At 33.7% G+C, this 24,357-nt stretch overlaps 1 protein-coding gene across 5 annotated transcripts in view; it reads left to right on the top strand.

Annotated features, from left to right (window-relative positions):
* Rbpj (recombination signal binding protein for immunoglobulin kappa J region) overlaps nucleotides 1–24,357 on the top strand; it is a 196,263-nt gene that overhangs the window by 141,676 nt on the left and 30,230 nt on the right. For 4 of the 5 annotated variants that reach the window (XM_076863862.1, XM_076863866.1, XM_076863863.2 and 1 more), the window contains one exon: nucleotides 11,652–11,690. In XM_076863862.1, the coding sequence (XP_076719977.1) occupies nucleotides 11,652–11,690 (39 nt within the window). Of the gene's footprint in view, nucleotides 1–11,651; nucleotides 11,691–16,103; nucleotides 16,126–24,357 lie in introns of those variants that run through there. The other variant, XM_076863865.1, reaches the window with a different exon arrangement.

Here is a 24,357-nt window from a genome sequence, read left to right on the forward strand (position 1 = left end):
GTATAATTTTTCCAGACATTGACATTTGGTTTGTTTCTAATTTGGGATTATTATATCTAATGATGTTGTGAGCATTCTATTACATATTTTTTTTGATATCCATTTGTTCACATTTACCTAAATTCTCACATTTAATGTTCAGAAGAGTCTCCTGAAGGACAGGCTATTTCGACTATTTTTGAACTATTTTTGAACTTAATCAGCAATAAAAAAATCTAAGGTCAACAGCAGATATTTTAAAGTTTGTTATTGGCCTAGGAGTACCAGTAATTTCTCAAGTATACTTTAATGAAGGGAAAAAAATGGGTTCTTCATGTTCCACCTAATTGTACAATATTGTGTCTGAGTCTGAATCCAGAAGCTGAATCAAGATGAATAGAACCATTACAGCGAAACATTTCTTTTCTGTCACCAATATTTCCATCTATGTGATGATAGCTGAAGAGTATACTTACTTGGCCTTTATCTACCAATATTATAGTTTGAATTTTCACTGGATATTTATAATATTTTATTTCTAGGGTATTGAGACTCAATATAGAGTCCAGGTTTAAAAACAGATTCTTTGGCTAAATTATTATTATTTTTTTAAACTGCTAATTACATTTTTCTACAGTTTGTTAATTCTTTAGAGACAAGAACTAATTCTGAGATGCCTTCTGATACTCAGCTTATTTTTTCTCTCATTTGCTTCTCCATTAGTCTCCTTGGCCCTTTCTGGTGAAGTCTCTTCTTGGAGATCTGATTAGTCTTCCTACCAAATGCTTATTTACCTTTCCTGGACAGTGGTTACCAAATAACTGGACCCCATTCCCACACACTAAAAGTTGCATTTATTTTCAAGAATAGAACTCTTAGAAAACAGATTAAGAAGTTTTACATGTAGTTGTACTTAGTGGACAATCTTACATTTCATGGGAAGGGAAAAAAATATCTCTTTTACTTTTGCTGTTTTTTGTTTTCTTATTATTTTTTTTTTTTAAGAGTCTCATTAATGTTGGAAAGAGCATTTTAAAAGCCGAGAAGACTATAATAACCCTCAATTGTCTGGTATATTTCTTCCTAGAACAATTTTTTGAGTTACTACCTAGCCTTCAGAAATTCAGGATTACATAATGCCACTGACAACCTCAAAAATTGCTGTCAACAATTTTATGGAAAGAAAATATTTTATTTTCTTTATAAACAATGAAAATTGTTTATAATTTGAGGTGGCAATGAGAAATATGAAGGAAAGTATTAGGAAGAAAATTATGTGATTTCATCTTGTAGATATAAGCCAGTTTTTCATGATTACTCTGTTTTGCATATAAGATGTTCTGTCTGTCCTAAGCAGTCTTTGTGGAGAGAGACACAGGCCACATACAAGGGTTGTCGTATGTTGACTGCCTTTCCTAGGGAGGTTTGAGTTCTAAGACAGACTTCATCATGACATCTCTTTCCTTTACATCTTTGCCTTGATAGTAGTAAAAATCATTTATATACACAAATATTCCTTGGATTCTTTTTATTTGTTTTGGCATCTACTTAATTTGCTTTTTCTAAGTTACTGATGAGCCTCTGGTGACAGTAATATAGGGCCCTCCAAGACAAGCCTAGTAACATGCTAAGTCAGTGTAAGGCAAACCTAAATATATATTATTCTTGTAAGATATCCACAATGTAAAATTAAGTGTACAGTCAAGTAGCATTAAGTACATTCACATTGCTGTACAGCTGTCAACAGCATCAGTCTCTAGAACTTTTTCATCGTTCCCAACTGAAACTCCATGTCCATGGTAATAATTCTCTATTTCCCTTTTTGATGCATGTCTTCAGTTCTTAACTTCTTGTAGGATTGCTACATATTTGTTAACACAGAGAAAATCAGTTTACTTTGAAGTCACAAATGAATTACACCCCTGTCTGCCACTTATTTCCTAAATGTGTGAGTTTGGGTCAGAGTCAGTTTTGCTCCTCTTTTCCCCTGTCCTATCTTTAGAATGGAATTCTCTTTTTTGGTGACGGCTGAGAGGCATACTGTATGTAGAGCACCCAGAACCCTGCTAGGTACCCAATACATGGGCACCTCTATAGTTCATTCGTGTTGATGAATTAGTGGTCACCCCAGAGCTTCTGGTATAGATGGCTTGCTCCTTGTTCTTCATCTGATTCCTGGTTTTGCATGCCTAGTTAGCAGTTGTGGAATGATAATAGAGTTGGAAAGAATTGAGTGTCTTAATTGTCATATGTTTTATAGAAGCTGTTATATTTCAGAAATATGTGCCCATACATTTGTTCATTCAGTAAACATTTATTGAGCACCTTTTGAATATCAGGCACAACTTCCCCTGACAGCCATCATTCTGCTTTCTGTCCCTGTGAATTTGATTACCCTAGGTACCTCTAATACACTGTTTGTTCTGTGTGTCTATCTTGTTTCACTTAGCATAATATCTTCCAGGGTCATCCATGATATAGCATGTGCTACAGTATTTCGTTCTTTTTTGGGCTAAATAATATACCCTTGTCTGTATATATCTCATTTTGTTTATTCTTTGTTAGTGAACATTTGAGTTCTTTCTACTTTTTGCCTAAGGTAAAAGGTAGTTGCTTTAAACATAAATGTAAAACTATCTTTTTGAATACCTGCTTTTATTTCTTTTGTTTATGTTCCTTGAAGTGGAATTGATGAATCCTATGATAACTCTGTTTAATTTTTTGAAGAACCATATTGTTTTTTATAGTAGCTGCACTGTTTTTACATTCTCACCAGCAACGTACAGAGTCCCATTTCCCCCACATCCTTACCAACCTTGCTTGCTTTGTTGTTGTTTTTGATAGTAACAGCCATACTAATAGGTATAAAGTGGTGTCATTGTGGTTTTGATTTTCATTTGCCTTATTAGTGATGTTGAACATTTTCATGAGCATATTGCCTTTTGGAGAAATGTCTATTCAAGTCTTTTTAAATTGTTGTTGAGTTGTAGATAACATTTTATGTATTCTGGATATTGGTCCCTTGTCAGATATATAATTTCAGCTACTTGTATTTTATTTATTTATTTGTTTGTTTTGGTACCAAGGGTTGAACCCAGGGGTTCTTCACCCTGAGCCACATTCCCAGCTTTTTTTTATGTTTTATTCAGAGACATGGTCTCTCTGAGTGCTCTTGGGGTCTCACTAAATTGCTGAGACTGGCTTTGAACTCAGAATCCTCCTGCCTCAGCCTCCGGATCCACTGGGATTACAGGCATGTGCCACCACACACCACAGTATAAAAATATATTATTTTGAAGGGTCCATTTCAGTTTCATTGTATTTGTTAATGTAAATGTCATTCAGTAGTCCAACCTTGAAAGAATAATGGTGTTTTATCAAGTGCTTAGTTGGTGAGAGGCACTCTTGTCAGAACTTTAAATGTATGAACCTTTTATTTTTTTTATTTATTTTTTTTTAGAGAGAATTTTTTAATATTTATTTTTTAGTTATCGGTGGACACAACATCTTTGTTTGTATGTGGTGCTGAGGATTGAACCCGGGCCACACGCATGCCAGCCCTGTATGAACCTTTTAAATTCTCACAAGAACTCTGTGTGGAAATAATTTCATCTGTGTTTTTAGATGAGGAAACTGAGGCATAGAGAGTTTAATTAACTTTTCTGTTCCAGGTCTCACCGTGGTTTATTTTGCACTTTGCTAGGATTTGGATTGAAGCAAGCCCTGGGTCTGTGTGCTTATCACAGCATTTGACTCTCTCCCCTGACTTGCTATGTGATCAACTTGTATGTGCCTCATCATATGGCACCTTTTGGTCTGCTTTACCTCTACCATACATCTTTACTTTCCAAAATAAAAGGACTCGAGATGTAGTGGTAAAGTACTTGTCTTGCATGTGCAAAACTCTGGGTTTAATCACTAGTACAACCCAAAATAAAAATTTTAAAAAACTAAAAAGTCAAGATTGGAACCTACTTGTCTTGCATGTGCAAAACTCTGGGTTTAATCACTAGTACAACCCAAATAAAAATTTTAAAAAACTAAAAAGTCAAGATTGGAAACTCTTAATGTTCTTTAAATTGCATTTCCTTTGTGGAAGTGTACCTTTTCTGTAAAGATACAAATGTGGTTCTTTGAGTCTGGCATATGTTTTTAAGAATGCTCTCAGGAAATTTGCTTTCTAAGACAATTTTTATGTATTCTTATCTTTGTTTTTATTTTCTCTGTTTTTATTTCAAGTCCCTTGTATTCTAGAATTGATACTGAGTGGGTATTGGTGAATGAATAACAATTTCATTTTGCTAATTTCATATGCCAAACTTAATTAGTAAAGGAAAAATCTGTCAAATTATGTAATACATTCTAAAGCAAAATGGAATTTTCATAGCTGTCCACCATAATCATTAATAATTGTATATAGGTTGTATCTGTGTTGTGTATATACATGGAAGTGAAGAAAGATGTGCATCTCATTCAAAATTAATGCTGCTACCTGAATAGTTTTTTGCTTGTATATGTGGGCATAAATGGGAAGTGCTGTGTAATCAGCAGACTATATTCATTGTATGTATGGATTTAAAAATTTTTTTGTTGGTACAAATGATATTTTATTGAACATCTTCATGCATACTTTGCAGTCACAAATTATCTATGTATATTTCTATAATTGAAATGGCTGAGTCAAATGACTGCAAATGTTGAATTATAATAGACATTGCCTAAATTAGTCTTCCAAAAAGACTGAATAAATTTATACTCCTGAGGGTATATGATAGTTCTGTTTCTTCATTTATATAACACTAACACTGGATATTATCAAACTTTAAATTTACAGCAAGCAATTCTTTAATAATTATCTTAACAACATAAAAGCTGTCCAGGAAGCTGAGCACAGAGCATCTTACATGCCACCTCAAAAAATATCATGTGAATGTTTTTTGATTTATTTTTCACCATCAGGTTCTATAACAAGTAGAGTCAGGCCAGCATCTTGATTTAAGAGATGCGTGTCTCTCTGGGTGTAGCTTTTTTGTTTTGTTTTCCTGATATAATTTCATTTTGTAGAAAAATTGGAAGAATATTAGAGTTCATCTAGATATCTCAAATGTTAACATTTGCAACTTTCACCTTGTCACTGTTCACACACACACACACACACACACACACACACACACACACACTACATGTACCCAGGTGAACTATTTTCCCCCCCGAACCATTTGAAAGAAAGAAGTAGACATAATATCTTTTTCTTTCTAAATTCTACATCAAATGTTTCTAAAAGTAAGGACCTTCTCTTCCATTACCATTGTACTGTTACAAAATTGGGAAATTGAAATTGATTTGGTCCTTTATCTGTAGGTTTTATCCAGATTTTGTCAGTTGTCTGAATAGTGTCTTTTATAGCAAAAGTAGTTTTGGCACCATATGTTGCATTGTCCAATTGTTATGTGTCTTAAGTATTCTTTTATCTGGGCCAGTTCCTTAATTTTGGATAAGCTGTTTCACAATTTGGATTTGTTCCTTATGTTTAGATTCAGGTTCTGCATTTTTTGGTAGTAATACCACAAAAGTAATATTGTGTTTTAATGTATCATATTAGGACGTATTTGGTATAGTATTCTCAGCCTCTTGTATCTGTCTCCCTGTTCATTTCTTTTGGAGGGGGTTCTGGGAATTGAACCCAAGGCCTCACACATGCTAAACATATGATTCTATCACTAAGCTAGCTAGTGGTAGCCCCATTCGGTGATATGTGAAATTGGAGTAGTTTGCCCAGAATCTGATTGCACCCCTTTTTGAGGTTACAGATTTTCTTTTTTAAGCCATAATTTTTTATATAAGATCTTCATATAAGATATTAATGGAGGTCATTATTCTCACAATTTACTTATGCTATCTACATAAGCAGAGCTTTTTGCTATTACAGATTTATTCCACTGGAAGTCTTCTTTAGATATGGATATTTGGAAAGACAACCTTAACCTAACCTGTACTATTATTGGAGATTTTAGATAAAAAGCCTCATGCCAAGCATAGTTGGAGATGATGATTGATAGCTCTCATTTTCCTTTCCACTTTTCCTATTCTTTTTTTTTAAAGAGAGAGTGAGAGAGAGGAGAGAGGAGAGAGGAGAGAGGAGAGAGAGAGAGAATTTTTAATATTTATTTTTTAGTTATCGGCGGATATAACATCTTTGTTTGTATGTGGTGCTGAGGATCGAACCCGGGCCGCACGCATGCCAGGCGAGCGCGCTACCGCTTGAGCCACATCCCCAGCCCCTTTTCCTATTCTTTATAGAAACTGCTGGGAGATTTTTACAAAAAGAAGGGGTTTGGTTTTGTTTTTGTTTCTTGATTAAAAGAAAAGGTAGGATGAAGATACTTCAAAAATTAATAGTTCTTTTCAAATGTTTCTACAAAGCGTACAAGAATTGGGAGTTTCTCCGCAGAAGTGGCCAGCACACATGTAGTTACATGCATGTCTTTGAAATGTATCCCAGGGAGTGTTTATTTCAGTAAAAACATGCTTAATAAATGGGTTAGTTCGGGAGAATACATCATTATGCCTTGGTCATCTTTGTTATAGTAATGAGGGAGCACTAGCTATACCTACCTGAGTTTGGAGCAACATTGCTGTTAAATGTGGTTCTTAAAGTATAAGCAGGTTCACAACTAGAAATTGAAGTGTGAAAAAAGCTGACCTAGTTTATTTATTTTTGCAGTGCTGGGGATCAATTTCAGGGCCTTACACATATACATGCTGGGTAAATATTTTATCATTAAGCTGCACCCCCAGCCACAGATATAGTGTCTTGTTTAGAGATTGTGTGACTTAATATAAGCTGTTTTATTCTGTATTTGTCCATGGATGGAAAATGAGTAAATCTTGTAGTAAATCATTGTCCATTTGTCCCAACTGCACATAAGTTTCATAGGAGCACGTGTCTCTTGTTCACTGATCCATGTGTGAGTGCATGCACACACACATACATGCACATACCAAATACCTGTACTTGGCCCTTGCTACATATTCAATAAATACTTGCTGAAGAACAGATTTGGAAAGAGCATTACATGTACCTTTTTCTAATGTGTGTATATACATTGTTTATTTATTTTTTAAGAGTTAGTTACTAAATAATTTTCCAGCACTATATGCTTTGTTCTTGTTTCTGTTTGCTTTTGTTTCTATTCCTCCTACTGGTGGTAACTGCCTTGAAGGTGTGAATTTTGGGTTTCCTGATTTTTCCCTAATTTAGTGCTTCTTCATTTCCCTCTCTTAAATCATGGTTCAGAAAATTCCAATACCTTTGATTGTATAAAATTAAAAACTGTTTATTACAGGTTTAGTGTAAAGCTCGGTTTAATTATGAATTTAGGTAGTTAATGCTTTCTTTTGTACATTGTTTCTTTCCTTATTTATTTTAATCTCATTTCTGCATTAAGTAGAAAATTTGGAAACTAGAAAGAATTACTTTAAGTTCTACAATCCAGAAGTTTCCCTAACAATTCGAGCTTATTTTTCAAGCCATCTGTTTATTTTTCAAAACCAAAGTTCTACTACTGGTACTAGACATTATTCTAGATACATGAGGGTTTTTGCTTTATCTTAATAGTGGTGTAATTACCAAATTGTTCTGTATCTTAAAACATTTTTTTCTTGTTTGTTTCCCCTCCCTTCCTGATTTTTGACTTGGTTTTCTCATGTGAAATATCTTGTAGCCAGAAAAGGTTTAATAATTTTTTATCATATTTGTCCTCAGCACATTTGTGGTCATATATTTACTTCACAGACTGAATATAGAAGGAAGTGTATCTTGTGTGGGAGGAAACACTGCTGTACTTCCTCCATGAACAGAAGCAAGTATGAGTATATAAGTTTAATGTGTGTGTAAGTTTTCCATATATTTTGAAAATTCTAAGAGATTAGAGGATATATGGGAACCCATCAGGTAGGAAGTGTGGTGTTTAATGAAATTGCAACTTAAAACAATCTATCACACACTTTTTTTTTTTTGAGAGAGAGAGAATTTTTTTTAATATTTATTTTTTAGTTTTTGGTGGACACAACATCTTTATTTTTACGTGGTGCTGAGGATCGAACCCAATGCCCCGCGCATGCCAGGCAAGCGCGTTACTGCTTGAGCCACATCCCCAGCCCAATCTCACACTTTTTGATGTATAAAATTAGATTTAGCTACTGTGATTAGCATTTTCCCTAGCTCTTCTCATTTGGGGGAATATAAGATCATTATTGTCTAAGAAGGGAAAGCTAGTGCATTAAAAGTAAAATGAATTTGCTAATTTAAAATTATACTGATGACATATATACACTGAAGATATAAATTTTATTGAGCCAAATTATTGTATGAGCATACTGGGTAAAGCAAGCATATGTTTCATTCACTTTCACTCTAGTCTGAGGAAGAAATATATGAACATAGAACAAGAAGGGAGGGGCATGGTGCAAATCAACAGTACTCCAGCTGATTTTCGCTTTTTATTTTAAAAAGAAAGGCCTAGAATTAGAACCTTTTCACTTTACATATTTATCGTGATTATTACATTTAATTAAAAGTACATTTATACAGAATGTAGAAAATTTGAGAAACCTCATGCAAATGCAGTGTTGACAATCTATAATCATCAAAAGAGAAATTGAATAGCAGTTTAACTTATTATTTTATGAAATTAAGAAGGTTCCCTGGACACTTATAGGCTTACATTTTTTTCCTTTGTATTGTGAAACATAGCCTATACCTATTATAAAATGATGGCTTACATACAGTGGTGTAAACTTGGCCCAGCTTATTTCTAGTCACTTGTTAATTTAGATTATGTAGGTACACAGATGTTTTTCAAGGTAGATTACAAACTTTCCCATCTCCCAATTTTTAGGTATAATCAGTCTCAGTAATTGATAGTTGATTGCTATTTTTCTGCTGAGAAGTGATTATTTTGGTTGCATACTCTATATATTACATCATGAATTTTATGGACTCACCAGTGATTAAAAGGGAAGGCCTTCTTTTTTCTAGTAAATAATTCTCAGAGTTTTATGTTAGTCATATATCAGATTAGTAATATTGATGGGTCTTGGTCAGTACAAGATACTGTATATCTTAGTTTAACTTGACATTTTTTTCATATATATGCCAAAGAGGATTTATTAAATGATCAAAATTTAGTTGGATCATGCCCATCAGAGTTGTACATTGTGAATCTAGTACATGCTTTGTGAAATCTTCTTGAGACATCCCATTTTCTAATTCTTTCCACACTCCATTAAATACGGTAACCATTAGTTAAATGAGATAAACAGGAATGTGATGTCACGTGTGTTAAATAGAGGGTCAGGATTGCACACAAAATTATTGGAGATAACTTTATTATGTACATAAGAAGCAATTTGATTTCAATTTTTATGATTCCTGGCCTTAGAATGGCACCTAGGTAGAAGATGATTCATGGTTTTGTATGTTGTTGTCCAGTCTCAACAGTACCTCTGTTGCTCCGATTTTCTGTTGATGCAGGAGTGATGTTGTGCAAGCATGCCTTGTAATTGTTAGCTTGATTTAATTAGTAATTTTATAAAGGGTCTTGGCTATTTTAATCGTCATTTACTTGTGAATGTAACTTTTCCAGAATTTTAAAGCATGTAGAAATAAAATTTAACAGTTGAATTTTGAGTGTAGTGACTCTTAGTAGACCTTAGTAGTTCTAGCTAGAATATTAGAGCGAGTAGAAAAGATGATGGCAATATTGAGATTTTTATTTTGTTCATTATCTGTCTAGAATTTTTACCGCTTGAACCCTTAGGTAGATTCCAGCCAAACTTCACTATGCTTCTCTCTAAGAAATATGGTTCTACATGTATAATAATCTTTGTGGGTTTTATAAGGTATTCTGTATCTCTCTGCTAATGCTAAGACAGTTTTATTGTACCTATATGCTGTAGTGGTACAATTAGTCAGTTTACAGATTTTCAAAAAACCTTTCCAGTAGAAAAGAATTCAGTGCTGATTTTTGCTTTTAACTCCATAGCTGTGATTCATGGATCAACCAATAGTTGAGTGTTTTGAATGGTCTTTTTAGCTTGCCTTGCTGGTGTTACCATTAAAACGTTGTATTTTGTTTCTTGATTTTAAAAATTGAGTATTTTGTAATATAAAAAGTCAAAGAAAACTAATGAGAATTCTGCTCATAAGAATGTATATTTGCTCATTTTGTCCTATTTCAGTTAAAGCCACTTTTTGATGTTTTAGAATTAATTAAAATATGAAAATATTAGGTATAGATATCTATCACTTATAGATATTGAATTCATAAACAGTGTCAGTGTCACTAAGACATTTATTTAACTTCAGGAAATGAACTAAATAGAATCCTAAGACTTATCATCAAAGTTAATAGTCTTGTGGAGCTTCACAAATATAGCATAGATATTATAAGTCAATAATCCTTCACAGCCTGTAACTGTGCTTCTGAACAAGTAACTGCTTATAACAGCAGTCTTGCTTATAGATAAAAACATCTATTGGCCTTTCTCTTCAAATGCAGTTTCATCACTGCCTTTCAAAAGAGAATCACATTTTCCTGTTTCAGAAGAAATAAGAGATTATCACCTAGGAACTAGTTTACTCTTCTTGTACTTGTCTCTATTGGTTTTGTAGTTGCTTTATTTAGTTCTTTTGGCTTAACCATTTATAACCTTAAAAATTGTTATTTGAGCACATACTGTTTTTCAGGAACTGTTCTGTATATTTTCTATATATTAATTAGAACATCAGTTTCCACCTTGAATTCTCTCAACACTACTATGTCCTTTTTATTGATAGGAAAACTTAAGTTTTGTAGAATCACAACTAATTTCAGTTACATAGCAAGTAAATGCCAAATTATGAATTTGAACTCAAACAGTCCTACTCCAGAGCCTCACTCTAGTGTGTGTTATCATTCCATCCTGAATTCTGTGGTTTTTCTTTTGCTTATGATTTTCCCCTTGCCTGCTCCCAATTAAGTGAATGCCTATATGCTAACCCATTTAGCACATTTCTCTTACAGGGCCTAATTAATTAGACTGTAAAACAGTTGTCAAAATCTGGGTTTCATTCTTAAGTTGGCCTACCACTTAATTTACTTTGTGACTTTGGACAAATTGTTTTCCCATCTTTAAGATGAGGCCAATATATACCTTATAGAATTGTTTTATAATGATAAAATATGGTAATGTGTTAAAGTATGTAGAGCCTGAAACATGGCAAACACTTGTGAATGCTGTATCCCTTCTTGAACTGAGAGTATTTTTCTTAGTGCTGCCAATTATGAGAGACTGGGAGATCTTTGGTTAGTTAATTTTTTAAATTTTTAAATTTTTTTTTTTTGAGATGTCTCTAAAATTACAGAACCTGTTATCCTCATCTGATCAGTGTTCTCCTTGCTTGAGTAGGTGTATAAGGCCTACTTGGGGTATGCTGCTTTTGTTTTAAGAACTGTTTTAAAGTGTGTATTTTGTTATTTCCTGGTGCAGTTGATTGCTGGATGATTTCTCTTTCCACTGTTATTCAGTGAGGTTGAAGTCATAAAGGAAATTTCATGGTACCTAAAATAACTTACTATGGAGTATCTCATGCAGTATATTTAATTTTTTTTTTTAACTTTATTTTCTAGAAAATTTGGTGAGAGGCCCCCACCTAAACGACTCACTAGGTAAGTATTATATTAATCATCTACTCAAACATTTTATATGCATGGAGATCCTGTCATTTTAGAAACTATAATTAGGTGCTCTTAGAAATCATTCAAATATTGGTATCTAGAGCATAAATACATTCCCATCCCCCCAACTTTCTCCTCTGCTTCCCCCAAAAAGAAACAAAACAGAAATAATAAGATATAGTTCAAAGAGGAAAGATGAAACCATTTTGAGAATTAATCTTCAGTATTGTATGGTGAATGTAACAAGGGCAACAATATAAACAAAACTTCTTGTATCCAGCAGTGTTTAACCAGTCACAGTTTGCTGATTACAGATTTAATGATTTAAAGAATTTTAAGGAAAACATTTTTTCACCATTTTAAAGAAAATATGAGGTTTTGCCTGTTTTTAGTGAGAATAAACTGGTACTATGTTCTAATTACATAAATTGATTTTATACTATACATCTTATTATAGATGTTAAATTTAAAAATATTATTTTAAAAAGAACTAAAAAACTTTAGGTCAGAGGTTATAAAATAAAGAAACTCAACCCTAGTCATAGTCCTAGTGTTCATTATTACTAATTTCTTTTTTTAATCTTTCAAGAAAATTGTATATAAAGAGATAGATATGTCTGTCTTTTTTCTTTTTCTTTTCCCACTGAACTGGAAACATATCCTACCATTGTTCCCTACTTTGTAACCACAATACATCTTCTACATGGATAGTTCTCCTTAATGGCTTCCTAGTTTTCCATTTCTTCATACCTTTCTTTATTTAATATTCCATATTGGTGGCCATTTAGGTTATTTCCAAATTAATGCTACTATTTAAAAAACTGTTGCACTTAAAAGAATAGGACCTGCCAGAAGAACACAGAAGACGATTTAAAGGAGCTCTTTTTGTTGGCCAAATCTAGAACATTTTCATCATCAAATAAATAATAATGTAATGGATTAAAAGCTGTAGAATCAAGTGGTAGTTTAGTAGTCTGTGCAGCTTGAGCATTTCTAATCTGAAAATCCAAACTTTTTTGAGTGTCACCATAATGCTCAAAAAGTTTCAGATTTTCAAACATTATGGGTTTCAGATTTTTAGTTTTGGTAACCTCAAACCTTGAATTCTATTCATATATTCTAAAGTCCCTAAAATTCTAGAATTATTTATTTATGTAAATATTTTAAAATTATTTATATAAATGAATAAATAGGGAACAGGGGATAGCTTTTCCTTATAAAAGAATACTATCTAATAAATGTAGAAGGAATATTAAATTAAGGAAATCACTACTTGATAGACACAATAGTGATTATTATTTCAGACAGAAATCATCAAGTGGATGCGTAAACTACTGGATTAAAATTTAAAGAAAAGCAAAAAGTTTAATTCCAAAGTGGATTCTCTTGAAGTTTAAAGGGACAGTAAAATGGCAGTGCAGAAAATTAGCAGATACCACCTTACGTAAGTGATCTAAATTAGCATCACCAGTAATGGACAAATAGATATAATGTGCATCCCAAGGAGGACATCGTATCACTTTAGGTGAAAGGAAGCATCAGAGAGATGCAAAAGGAGGGACATCTCTATAATAAATTATATTCATTCTTCAAAATCTCAAGGTCAAAACCACAGATTGGCCAGGGCATAGCGGTGCATGCCTGTAATCCCAGAAGCTTGGGAGGCTGAGACAGGATGTTCGAAAGTTGAAAGCCAGGTTAAGCAACACTGCAAGTCCCTGACTCAAAATAAAAATATAAAAAGGGTGGATATGGCTCAGTATTTAAGCCTCACTGGGTTTAATTCCCCCCCCTAGCTAGCTAGCTAAATCAATCAATAAATAAAATCATAGATTGAAGAACTACTCTGGATTAAAGGAAACCATAGAGACATAACCCCATTTAAGTAAATCCTGAGCTAGGAAAAAAGTTTTCCTGTCTATAAAGTTGGAGTAGGCAAATGGTTTCTGTAATAGATCAGATAATAAACATGTTGCCTTTGTGGGTCAGATTGAGTCTGTTGTGAATTGTCAAGTCTGTTCTTAGGAATGGAATTTCTGTGTTCCAACACATTTTTATGTGCAAAACCCAGTGGCTGTCCTGATAGGGCAAAGAGCAGCAGTTTATCAAGCAGTTTATCTTGATAACACCCCACCCCCACAAGTACAGGTTTATTGGATAAGTGACAAATTCGAGTAAAATCTGTAGAATAGATATTAGTATTGTGTAAGTGATAATTGCATTGTAATTATAAGAATGTCCTTTTTAAAAAAATAAACACTTTCGTATATTGGGTAAAATGATATGTCTATAAAGGTTCTTAAAGGTTTAAAAAGCAATATGCAAACATGGAAAATATTAAAATTTGAGAAGTCTAGGTGAAGGGTGACTAGGAATTCTTAGTACTAGTTTTATAACTTTTCTGTAATTCTTAAGTTATTATAAAATTTAAAAACATTTTTAAAAATACATTATTATATACATATTCTAGGTAAAGTATACTGTGAAAATATAATTTGTCTCACAAATTTTCCATTATTTGTTTTTATATATATATCTGTTGAATAAGTTCTTCTAAGCAGAATTACTGTGTTCACATATTTAGGCATTTTGAAATTTAATAGATAAAGATTTTTATTTTATTACCAGCAGTGATTAGTTGGAGTTATTTCTAACAATAAATGTATTTTTATGAATAAGTTAGTTTCTTTAACGGATATATCTGTAAAAATAACAATATGATAATACACTTCATAAAGAAATTTTCCTTTCCTTTTCCTAAATACATACAGGAATCTAGTTAGGTCCCATCTACTTGATAATGATTTTCCATCATTTACCCTTTAAGCAGTTTTCCCTCTTTGGAAAATTTTAGTAGTTTTTAGGACTACTACTTCTGGCCAAGATGGTGTAACAGGAACTGGAATTACTCTCCAGCCTGAAACAACTAAAAACATGGACAAAATATATGAAACAACGGTTTTCAAGATATTGACCAACAGGCAAGGAAGGACATTGATTCCCAAGAAACAGGAGACAAATGAGGTGAGCCCTATGATTGCCCCCACTTCAAGCCTGGAGAGAGTTCCAGGCCATGTTGTAGGGAGGGGGCGTCCATGTGAAGCTGGAATTCATGGAGGCTGAGATGGCTAGCGTTCACAGCACAGAGACCTGAAGAGGAAAGAACAGTACAGAGAGTTCCAGAGATTGGCAAAGGGTTCTTTCTCTTTTAGTTGTCAGCTAAGTATTGACCAGCACACGTATGTGAGCAATCACCCACTGGTGGGGAAAACCATCCAGAAGAATTAAAGGAAACAATCCCTAAAACTCAATTAGGGCTATGAATTGTACCTCTTTTCAATGAACAGAGGAAAAATAATCTCATAATTCACAGAGCATCAGCTAAACTCAGAAGAGTTTGGCTTTGGTGTAAAATTAGGCCCAGACTAAGTGGCAAACTTAAAGTAAGACTGAAATGATCAAACTCTTTTCAAGTAACTATGTACCAGAACAGAGCTCAAGAATATAAGAATGAAAAAAAACATGCAGCACTAACAAACAAAAACAAAAAATATATATACATCAATCATACAAAGAAGCAGGAAAATATCCAAAATGAGAAGAAAAACCAGTCAAAACCAACCCAGCAATGACATAGATGACATTAAAACAGTTATTATATGCTTGTGATCAATATATTGAAGAAGCTAAGATTAAGAGTTAGGAAAATGGTCAGATGGTAAATATTTTGGTTTTGTGTCATATACAACTTCTGGTATAACTCAACTCTGCTAGAGCACAAAAGCAGCCATAATGTGTCAACAAATTAGTGTTTCTGTGTAATGAATTACAGATCTATTTCTAAAGGGTTGGATTTGACCTACCAGCGGTAATAATAAACAACTAAATGACAATTAATAATTATTTGGTATCTCTGAACAAGAGGAGAGAGATGGAACAGTTTAATAAAGACATGGAAGATACACATTTTTAAAAAGAGGCACAAATGAATTTTCCAGAGATGAAAACAACAATAAAGTGCAAAAAATACACTTGGTGTTAATTTTAGAGTAGATGAAGGAGAGAATAGTGAACTTGAAGACATAGCAGTAAAAACTATCTAAAGTGAAGCAAACAGGAAAAGTCTGGAAAAAAGGACAAGCATTAGTGAGTGAGCTGTGGTCTGTCTTCAAGCATCCTTATTTACATGTAATTGGAATCATTGAAGGAGAGGGTGTGACTCAAGTGATATATGAGGAAATAATGGCTGAATTTTTTTTTAAACATTGTTAAAAACTTTCAAACCACAGATCCAAGAAACTCAGTAAATCCCAAGTGTGAAACTACACAGAAGCACATCAGAATCAAATTGATTAAAACCAGTGATAAAGAGAAAAATCTTAAAAGCAACAGAGACAAAAGACAAATTATTTACAAAAGAGCAAAGGTAAGGAAGGATGATAGCAACTTTTTCATCTGAAACTTTGCTATGGATAAGACAGTGAAGCAAGAGCTTTCAGGTGCTCAAAGGGTTTGGAAAAATGCCTGTCAACCTAGAGTTCTCTACCCACTGAAGGCAAAATAAAACTTTTTAAGACATACTAAAAATGGAAAGAATTTTTCACAGACAGGCTTGAGCAAGAACAAGAACAAGAAAGGTGACATCACTACAGATTCTACAGACACTTAAAGGATAGCAAGCAAATATTGTAAATAACTTTATGCCAATATATTCAACAACTTTTGAAGAAAGACACAAATTCCTTAAAATTAGCAAACTACCTGAGCTTACTCAAGAAGAGGTGGGTAATCTGAATAACCTTAAATCTAAAAAGATTGAGTTTGTTTTTATAAACTTTTTGACAAATTTGCAGAAATGTTTAAGAAAAGTAATTATGCCATTTCTTCACATAGTCTTTCTGAAAACTGGAGAGCAGGACATATTTCCCAGTTCATCTTGTGAGAACAGTATTGCATTATTACTAAAAGCAAAAACATTAGAGGAGAATGCACCAATATTCCATATGAAGAAAGGTGTAAAAAAGTCTTAATAAATTTTTAAATGAAAGCCAACAATATGGTTAGACCTAGTGAGATTTATCTTAAAAATGGAAAAAGTCAGTTCAACATGTTAATAGAACGAAGAAGGAAAATCACGTGGTTATCTTAAGGGATTTAGAAAATGCTTTTAACGTTCATTCTTGATAAAAATTCATAGTATGGTAGAAAAAAAGGGAATTTACTAACAATCACAAAGGATACCTCTGAAAAACTACATTTATTACCATAATTTTAATGGAAGACTGAGTATTTCCGTCTAACATTAGGACCACACAATAAAGTTCTCTCATAACTTTTAATTCAACATGGTACTTGAGGTTCTAATCATTACAAGGCCAGAAAAAGAAATGAAAAATAAAAAAAAAGTAAAGAAAGAAATAAAACTTCATTTTCAGAAGTTATGATCATCTTTTTAAAAGCTACTATAATTAATAAGCAAGTTTGGCAGGGTGGTGGAATACAAGATCAACATATAAAACTCAATTATGGGCTGAGGATGTGGCTCAAGCGGTAACTCGCTCACCTAACATGCGCAGGGCGCTGGGTTCGATCCTCAGCACCACATAAAAATAAAATAAAGATATTGTGTCCACCGAAAACTAAGAAATAAATATTTAAAAAATTCTCTCTCTCTCTCTCTCTGTCTCAAAAAAAAAAAAAAACAAAAAAAAACAAACCTCAATTATATTTCCTCATTAGTAATGAATAATTGGAAATTGATCAGGTATCATCAAACAATATGTAATTCTTAGAGAAAAACTTTACAAAAAATGTACAAAAACTCTGCCGTGAAAATTACTAAATATTGCTGGGAAAACTTGAATTACTAAGTAAATGTTCTTCTGACAGAAGACTTTGTATTTGTTAGAAATATTTTCTTCATGAATTGATCAATGGATTCGACACAGTCCCAGTCAGAGTTCCAGCAGCTATTGGACAGGCTATTTATAAAATTCATGTGAAAATGCGGCCAATCTAGAACAACCAAACATTCTTGAAAAAGAGCAGCAAGAACTTATATATTGCCTGATTTCAAAAGTTGTTATGAAGCCACAGAAATCAAATGTAGTCTTAGGGAAAGATGGTTATGTAGATCATTGTAACAGAATAGTAGCCAGAAATTGTTCTTTGAATATATGCTCATTTGTTTTCCAATCAATGTGCAAAGGCAATTTAGTTAGATAATGATAGTCTTTTAAACAAATGATTCTAGAATAATCTGTTATCCATATGCTGCTCCTTCACACAAATAACTACCATTCATCCATAGCACCATATACAAAAATTAACTCAATATAGACTTAAATGTAGAATTCCAATTAAAGTTTGTAAAAGAAAACAGGTGGAAGTATCTTGATCTTTGATCTTGACCAAGCAAAGATTTTTAGTATTAATGCCAAAAAAACATTCTGTGGAATGAAGAAATTGATCATTTACTTCATGAAAGTTAAGAATAAAGACTTTGTGTTGGGCTGGGGATGTGGCTCAAGCGGTAGCGCGCTCGCATGGCATGCGTGTGGCCCGGGTTCGATCCTCAGCACCACATACAAACAAAGATGTTGTGTCCGCCGAAAACTAATAAATAAATAAATATTAAAAATATTTTTTAAAAAAGACTTTGTGTTTAGACAATGAAAAGAGCTTTCAGAAGCCAACAAAAAGAAAATTAACTAATTTTTGAAAGGGATAAATGATTTGAAGAATTGTCTATAAACAACACATACCTTGTGGCAGATAAGCTCTAAAGAAATGCAAGTTAAAATCAATTAGTGTTTAGTCCTCTTGGGCTTTTGTAACCTTATGTCAGAAAATGTAAGCTTATAATCACAAATTCTACTTCTCATAGTTCTGGATCAAGATCAGGTGTGAAAAGATTTGATATGTGGTGGAGGGCTGCTTCCCAATTTATAGATGATCAACTTCTCTCTGTCCTCTCATGGCAAAAGGGATGAAGGCATTAATCCTGTTCATGAGGATTACTTCATGACCTGATTACCTCCCAAATGCCCCACCTCCAGACACGATGGCGTTGCTGATTAAGTTTCAACATGAGAATTTGATATGAATGTATTCAGTCTGTAGCAGTGAGAATAACCACTTTACACCTGTTAAATGCCTTAGATTTAAGGGATTGATCATATGTGGAACTACTTTTTTATATACTGGTAGTGGGTATATAAAATGCTATAATAATTTTTGGGGAAAAAAAATTGAAGTTTAACATATCCCTACCATATGGCCCAGCCATTCCATCCTTACATATTTAGTCAAGAAAAATGAAAACATGTGAATACAAAAATATCGAAGCACAAATGTTCATGTTAGCTTTAGTTGTGATAGCCTTATGGGCATAATCCAAATATCCAGCAACAGGTGAATGGATCAACAAAGTGTAATATATTCCACAATGAACTGCTATTCAGCAATGATAAAAGAATGAAATCTTGATACAAACAGCTACTTAGATGAATGTTAAAATAATCATACTCAAGTTTTCTAAAGAAGTCAGGAAAAAAGTACATAAACTGTATGATTCCATTATCATAGAATTCTAGAAAGTACAAACTATTCTATAATGGCAGAAAACAGGTCACTGGTTTTCTGGAATGGAGAGAGGCAGGAGAAGAGATTAAAAAGAAGCAGAACAACTTTGGGAAATTGTGAATATCCTTGTGTTCATTGAGGCATTGGTGTATACACAAATATGAAAACTTAGCATGTTGTACACTTTAAGTACATTTTACTCTATTTCAGTTAAATCTCAATAAAGCTGTTTAAAATATTAGTAATTTTTATACTTTAAAAATACTTTGGCTGGGGTTGTGGCTCAGTGGTAGAATGCTTGCCTGGCACATGAGAGGCACTCAGTTCAATCCTCAGTGCCACATAAAAATAAATAAACAAAATAAAGTTATTTACTTCTACCATGGAATTAGAATGAAATTTGCAGGCATCCCTAGGAACAAGACCTCCTGTTTGGCTTTAGACACCAACAGATGCAAACTCTAATGAAGCCACACTAATGTTTCCTTAATATTGCAAAGGTCCCAGGACTTTGTTGACTATTGGTACTATCCCTAAATTATCAATTTCACAACTATCCTTTTAGGAAGCCATAATTCTCAGTAAGCTTCCTTGGAGGAAAAACAAGGAGGTTTGGGTCAGATCAAATAGTTAAGAAAATATAGCATATAAATATCCCCTTCTTGAAAATTCACCTAAGATTCCGAATAGTCCTGCTGTGAAAGAATTGATTTAACTTTGTTTTATCTAGTTTTGGTAAAACTTCAGTGGGCACACTCCACCATAACTATGGTGAAGCTCAATTCAAGAAACATTATCTGAGATGATGTAAAAGATGAAACTTCCAGAATCTGACAAAATGGGGTAGTTCCTTATGGGATTTTGCCAGGAGGAAGGAAGGAGTTGGTGTGCACATGTGTAAATTTGAATTCCTTTTGGCAGCATTTGAAGTACAAGATTAAAGAGGCTAGCTGATATTTCTGAGATCTCAACTTCCCTCAAGTCCAGTTTTGAGAAGAGTTTTGTAAAAATGTATTGAAAATGTCAACTATGTATAGATTTTAAAATTTAGGATGTCATTATTCATTCTGTTTTATAGCTTTCCTTTTACTTTTTTATTCTCTCCAGGGATCAAAAATGTTTTTTATAAAGAACCAAGTACAGGAGTCCTCTCTTGTCTTTAGGGTATAAGTTCTAAAACTCCCAGTGGATGCCTCAAACTGAGGATAGTAGCAAATCCTATATATATTTATTTCTTCATATATATATATATATACACACACACACACACACACACACACACCTGTGATAAAGTTCAGTTTATAAATTGGGCACAGTAAGAGATTAACAATCGTAACTAGAACAATTATAATAATATACTGTAATAAAGGTTATGTAAATTTGGTCTGTCTCTTTAAAGAGTCAGATAAGTCAGTTTATGGTATATGGGTGAAATCACAGAAAGTCATATGACTCTACTTTGTGTACAACCAGAGGCATGAAAAATTGTGCTCTGTATGTGTAATATGAATTTAATTGCTTTCTGCTACATATATTACAAAGTAGAATACATTTTTAAAAAAAGAAAACAGTACATAGAGGGAGGCTACTGCAATTCTACTAATAAGCATTCTTTAGGTCCTGCATTGTGTTTTTTCTAATACTAAAATTACCCCCACTTTGTCTTAAAAAGACATTGAATGATGTGACATCTTATTATTGCAATATTTTTGAGTAGTCCTCAAAAGGAGACAGCACCCCATTCTACCTCTGCCCCAATATTGGACGATATCTGGTGACATTTTTGGATGTCACAACACAAGGCAGGGTGCTACTGCTGGATAGAAGCTACAGATGCTGCTAAACATTTTGTAATATGCTGGATAGTCCCCAGTAGCAAAGAATTACTTTGTACAGTATGTTAACAGTGCTGAGCTAGAAACCCTACTCAACTTGGATGAAAAGTATATGGGCCATCATTCCATGGGCCTTGCTGTTTGTGTTTTTATGGAGTATACCATCCTTTTAAATGGCTTCTTAAAGTACAAAAAGTAAATTACCAAGCTCTTAATTGACAGTGAACATAATTCTTAATGTTTAATATTCCATTAATCACAAATAGTCACTTCCAGTGCTGGAAACTAGCACAATATAGTAGATTCTCAATAAATCTTCAGTGGGAAGATGGAGAGGTGCACAGCTTTCCTGATGTACTTTCAGAACTTGTGTTTTTCAAGTTGGATAAGATGCCTGATCATCACCCTAATCCCAATTCCAGATGTGTTCTCCAAGCTTTAGTGGAAGTCCCCACTCTATGTACCCTCATACCCTTGTGTAGTTATTAACAAGAGGTTGAAGCACCTTTTCTAAGGAAATAATGGCAATAGTTGGAGTACACTGTCATTTCTATATGTCATTGTGTAGGAGCTAACTTTAAGTTTTTCCCCCCACAGTAACTGGATTTACTTCACAAGGGAGAAAATGCTGGGGTAGTAAATGACAGTTAAGATTCAGACATGTCATGTTTCATAGCAAATCTGTGCTCCTAACTACTACAAAACTTTTTTTTCCTCACTGTGAAAGGCATTGCGCTGTACCACCAAGCCATACCCAGCCCTGTTCTTTGTTATCCTTATTTTGTTAGTGGGTTTGGGGATCAAACCCAGGACTTCATGCATACTAGGAATTAACCCTCACCCCCCATTCCCCTGACCTTTTAAAAACTTGTTTGAGATAGATCTAAGTTTCCCAGACTGACCTCCAAGTTGGGATTTTCCTGCCTCAGCCTTCAGAGTAGCTGGCATTACAAGGCATGCACCCCCATACCCAATAAAACTTTTTTGTTAATATAATTTTGTTCTCAAGAGCCAAAATGCCTAGATTTGAATTCTGGATCTTCAGTGTTATTATAGGAGAGTTATTTAACACGTCCCCATTTCTGAAGTATGCATAGTGTCACCGTTGAAGTTGTTGGCTTCTGTTAGTACAGAAGTTTTAATTCTTGATGATTATAATTAATATCTTTATAGAAAGAATTTGTGACTGCCTCGAATATTATATGGGTCTTTCCCTTAAAGACTTTGTAGTCTATTTGGGAAGACAAGAAAAGTAAACATGAAAACTGATAAACATATAATCAGGTAATTGTTAAATGATTAATAGATAGTATAAATGCAAATAGATATAGTTTGGGAAATTCATTTGCACCTAAAGATTTTTCTTTTTAACTAAATAACAACTTCTTTTAAGTTTTATTGCCAGCAACTTTTGTGCCAATTTTATCAGGTTATTGGCTTTCTCCAGACTCTGCTTTAAAAAAAAAAAAAAAAAAATACACGCTGAACTCTCTGGTTTACTGTCTCCAAGACCTTATCATTGTCATCCTTTCTAATACCCAGCAGGCTCACTGGAGTGTTAGTGGGAGCTGGCACCATTGTTTTTGGATTCCAACAATTGATTGGATTCCTTTAATATTGATCGTCAGTGGTTTACCTGTCCATTGTCAGCTTCCTTTTCCATTCCCTAGTGAGTGTTTCCAAATATTTATGCCTCTTTTCTTACCCATTAGATATCATAATATCCTGTCATTTTACAAGTAAAATACTTGCAGCCAGCAACACACCTTATTTCCTTTCCTAGCTTGCATCACTTAGATTCTTGTTACTAATACCTCACCTTTTGATTGCTCCCCTCTCTTGAAGTTGGGCCCCTCTACAGCATCAGATACCAGTCTCAGTTCTATCTCCTACCAGTTCTGTCCTCTTTCTCCCTTTTATTTTATTTTATTTTTTTGAGAAACTAGGGATTGAATTTAGGGCCTTCCTTGCATATGTTAGGCAAATGTTCTACACTGAGCTGACCACCCCAGCCCATTACTGGTTCTTTTCCATTTCCTTTTATACATTTATTCTTGACTCTTCTGTGTCTGCATTGTACCTTTTTGGAAATTTCATTTATTTTTGTGGCTTTGCTTGACAGTTACATACCAGTCAACCCCAGTTTTGCAGTACAGACCCTTCTTTTTTTTTTTTTTAATATTTATTTTTTAGTTATCGGCGGATACAACATCTTTGTTTGTATGCGGTGCTGAGGATCGAACCCGGGCCGCACGCATGCCAGGAGAGCGTGCTACCGCTTGAGGCACATCCCCAGCCCCCAGACCCTTCTTTTGACCTATGGAAGTATGTTCACAACAGCATACTGAGTACTTCCAACTTGGAGAACCAGAGGCCTTTCAGAGTTGACATTTGTCAACAAAACCTATTAATATACATCTACTTTTCCCATAACAAAAGCTGTAAAGAGTTCTTAACTATTTTTCCTGACTCTTCCCCTACTACATCCTATTATCTTCTTAGTGTGACAGCCTTTTTTACATGTTTGTCTTATCTCTGTCTTCTAGTCCTTTCTCTAGTATTAACTAACAGGAAATTAATTACGTATCTAAAAATCTGCAGGATCTCTCATTGCCTTTACTTGATTAAAAATCCAAATTCCACAGCACGTTTTTTTATAATAGATTCAGATAAAATTGAGTTATGATATTCACAAAGGGGTAGATTTTTTAATGTTTTATGTTTTTCTCTAGTTTTCTTACAATTTTATTACCTTCTACAACTTTTGTCATCATTTGATAAGAAATGATATTTGAATGATATTTATACTTGTTATTTAAGTTTATAAATGTCCAGTTTTGAGGGCCTTTCATAATTTGACTATCCATTTCATAAGCTTTATTCACTGCTATAGCTCAAATCATAATCATCCTGAATTTATTTCAGTTCCTGACTATTACTTAGTCGTTGCAAAACTTTGGGAAAGACAGTCCAGGTGGTATTAACAACACATTTTGGTAAATTATGAGAATTACATGAAATACTGCTAAGTTCTTAGTTAAGGGACTGCACATAATAAATACTCAAGAAACATTTGCTACTGCATTTCCTTGTTGTGGTTGTATTTCTCCTCAGCTGGAATCCCACTGGACCCAGTGTGCAAGGTTGTTTGTGCCTGGTCCACACTACTCCAAGTCCGTGAATGGAATGCCTTCTTTTCTTCTCTTCCCACTTCCTGTGTCTACATTTCCTTTAGAGTT

Source organism: Callospermophilus lateralis, chromosome 8 (assembly GCF_048772815.1).
Source record: "Callospermophilus lateralis isolate mCalLat2 chromosome 8, mCalLat2.hap1, whole genome shotgun sequence".
NCBI classification, from domain to species: domain Eukaryota; kingdom Metazoa; phylum Chordata; class Mammalia; order Rodentia; family Sciuridae; genus Callospermophilus; species Callospermophilus lateralis.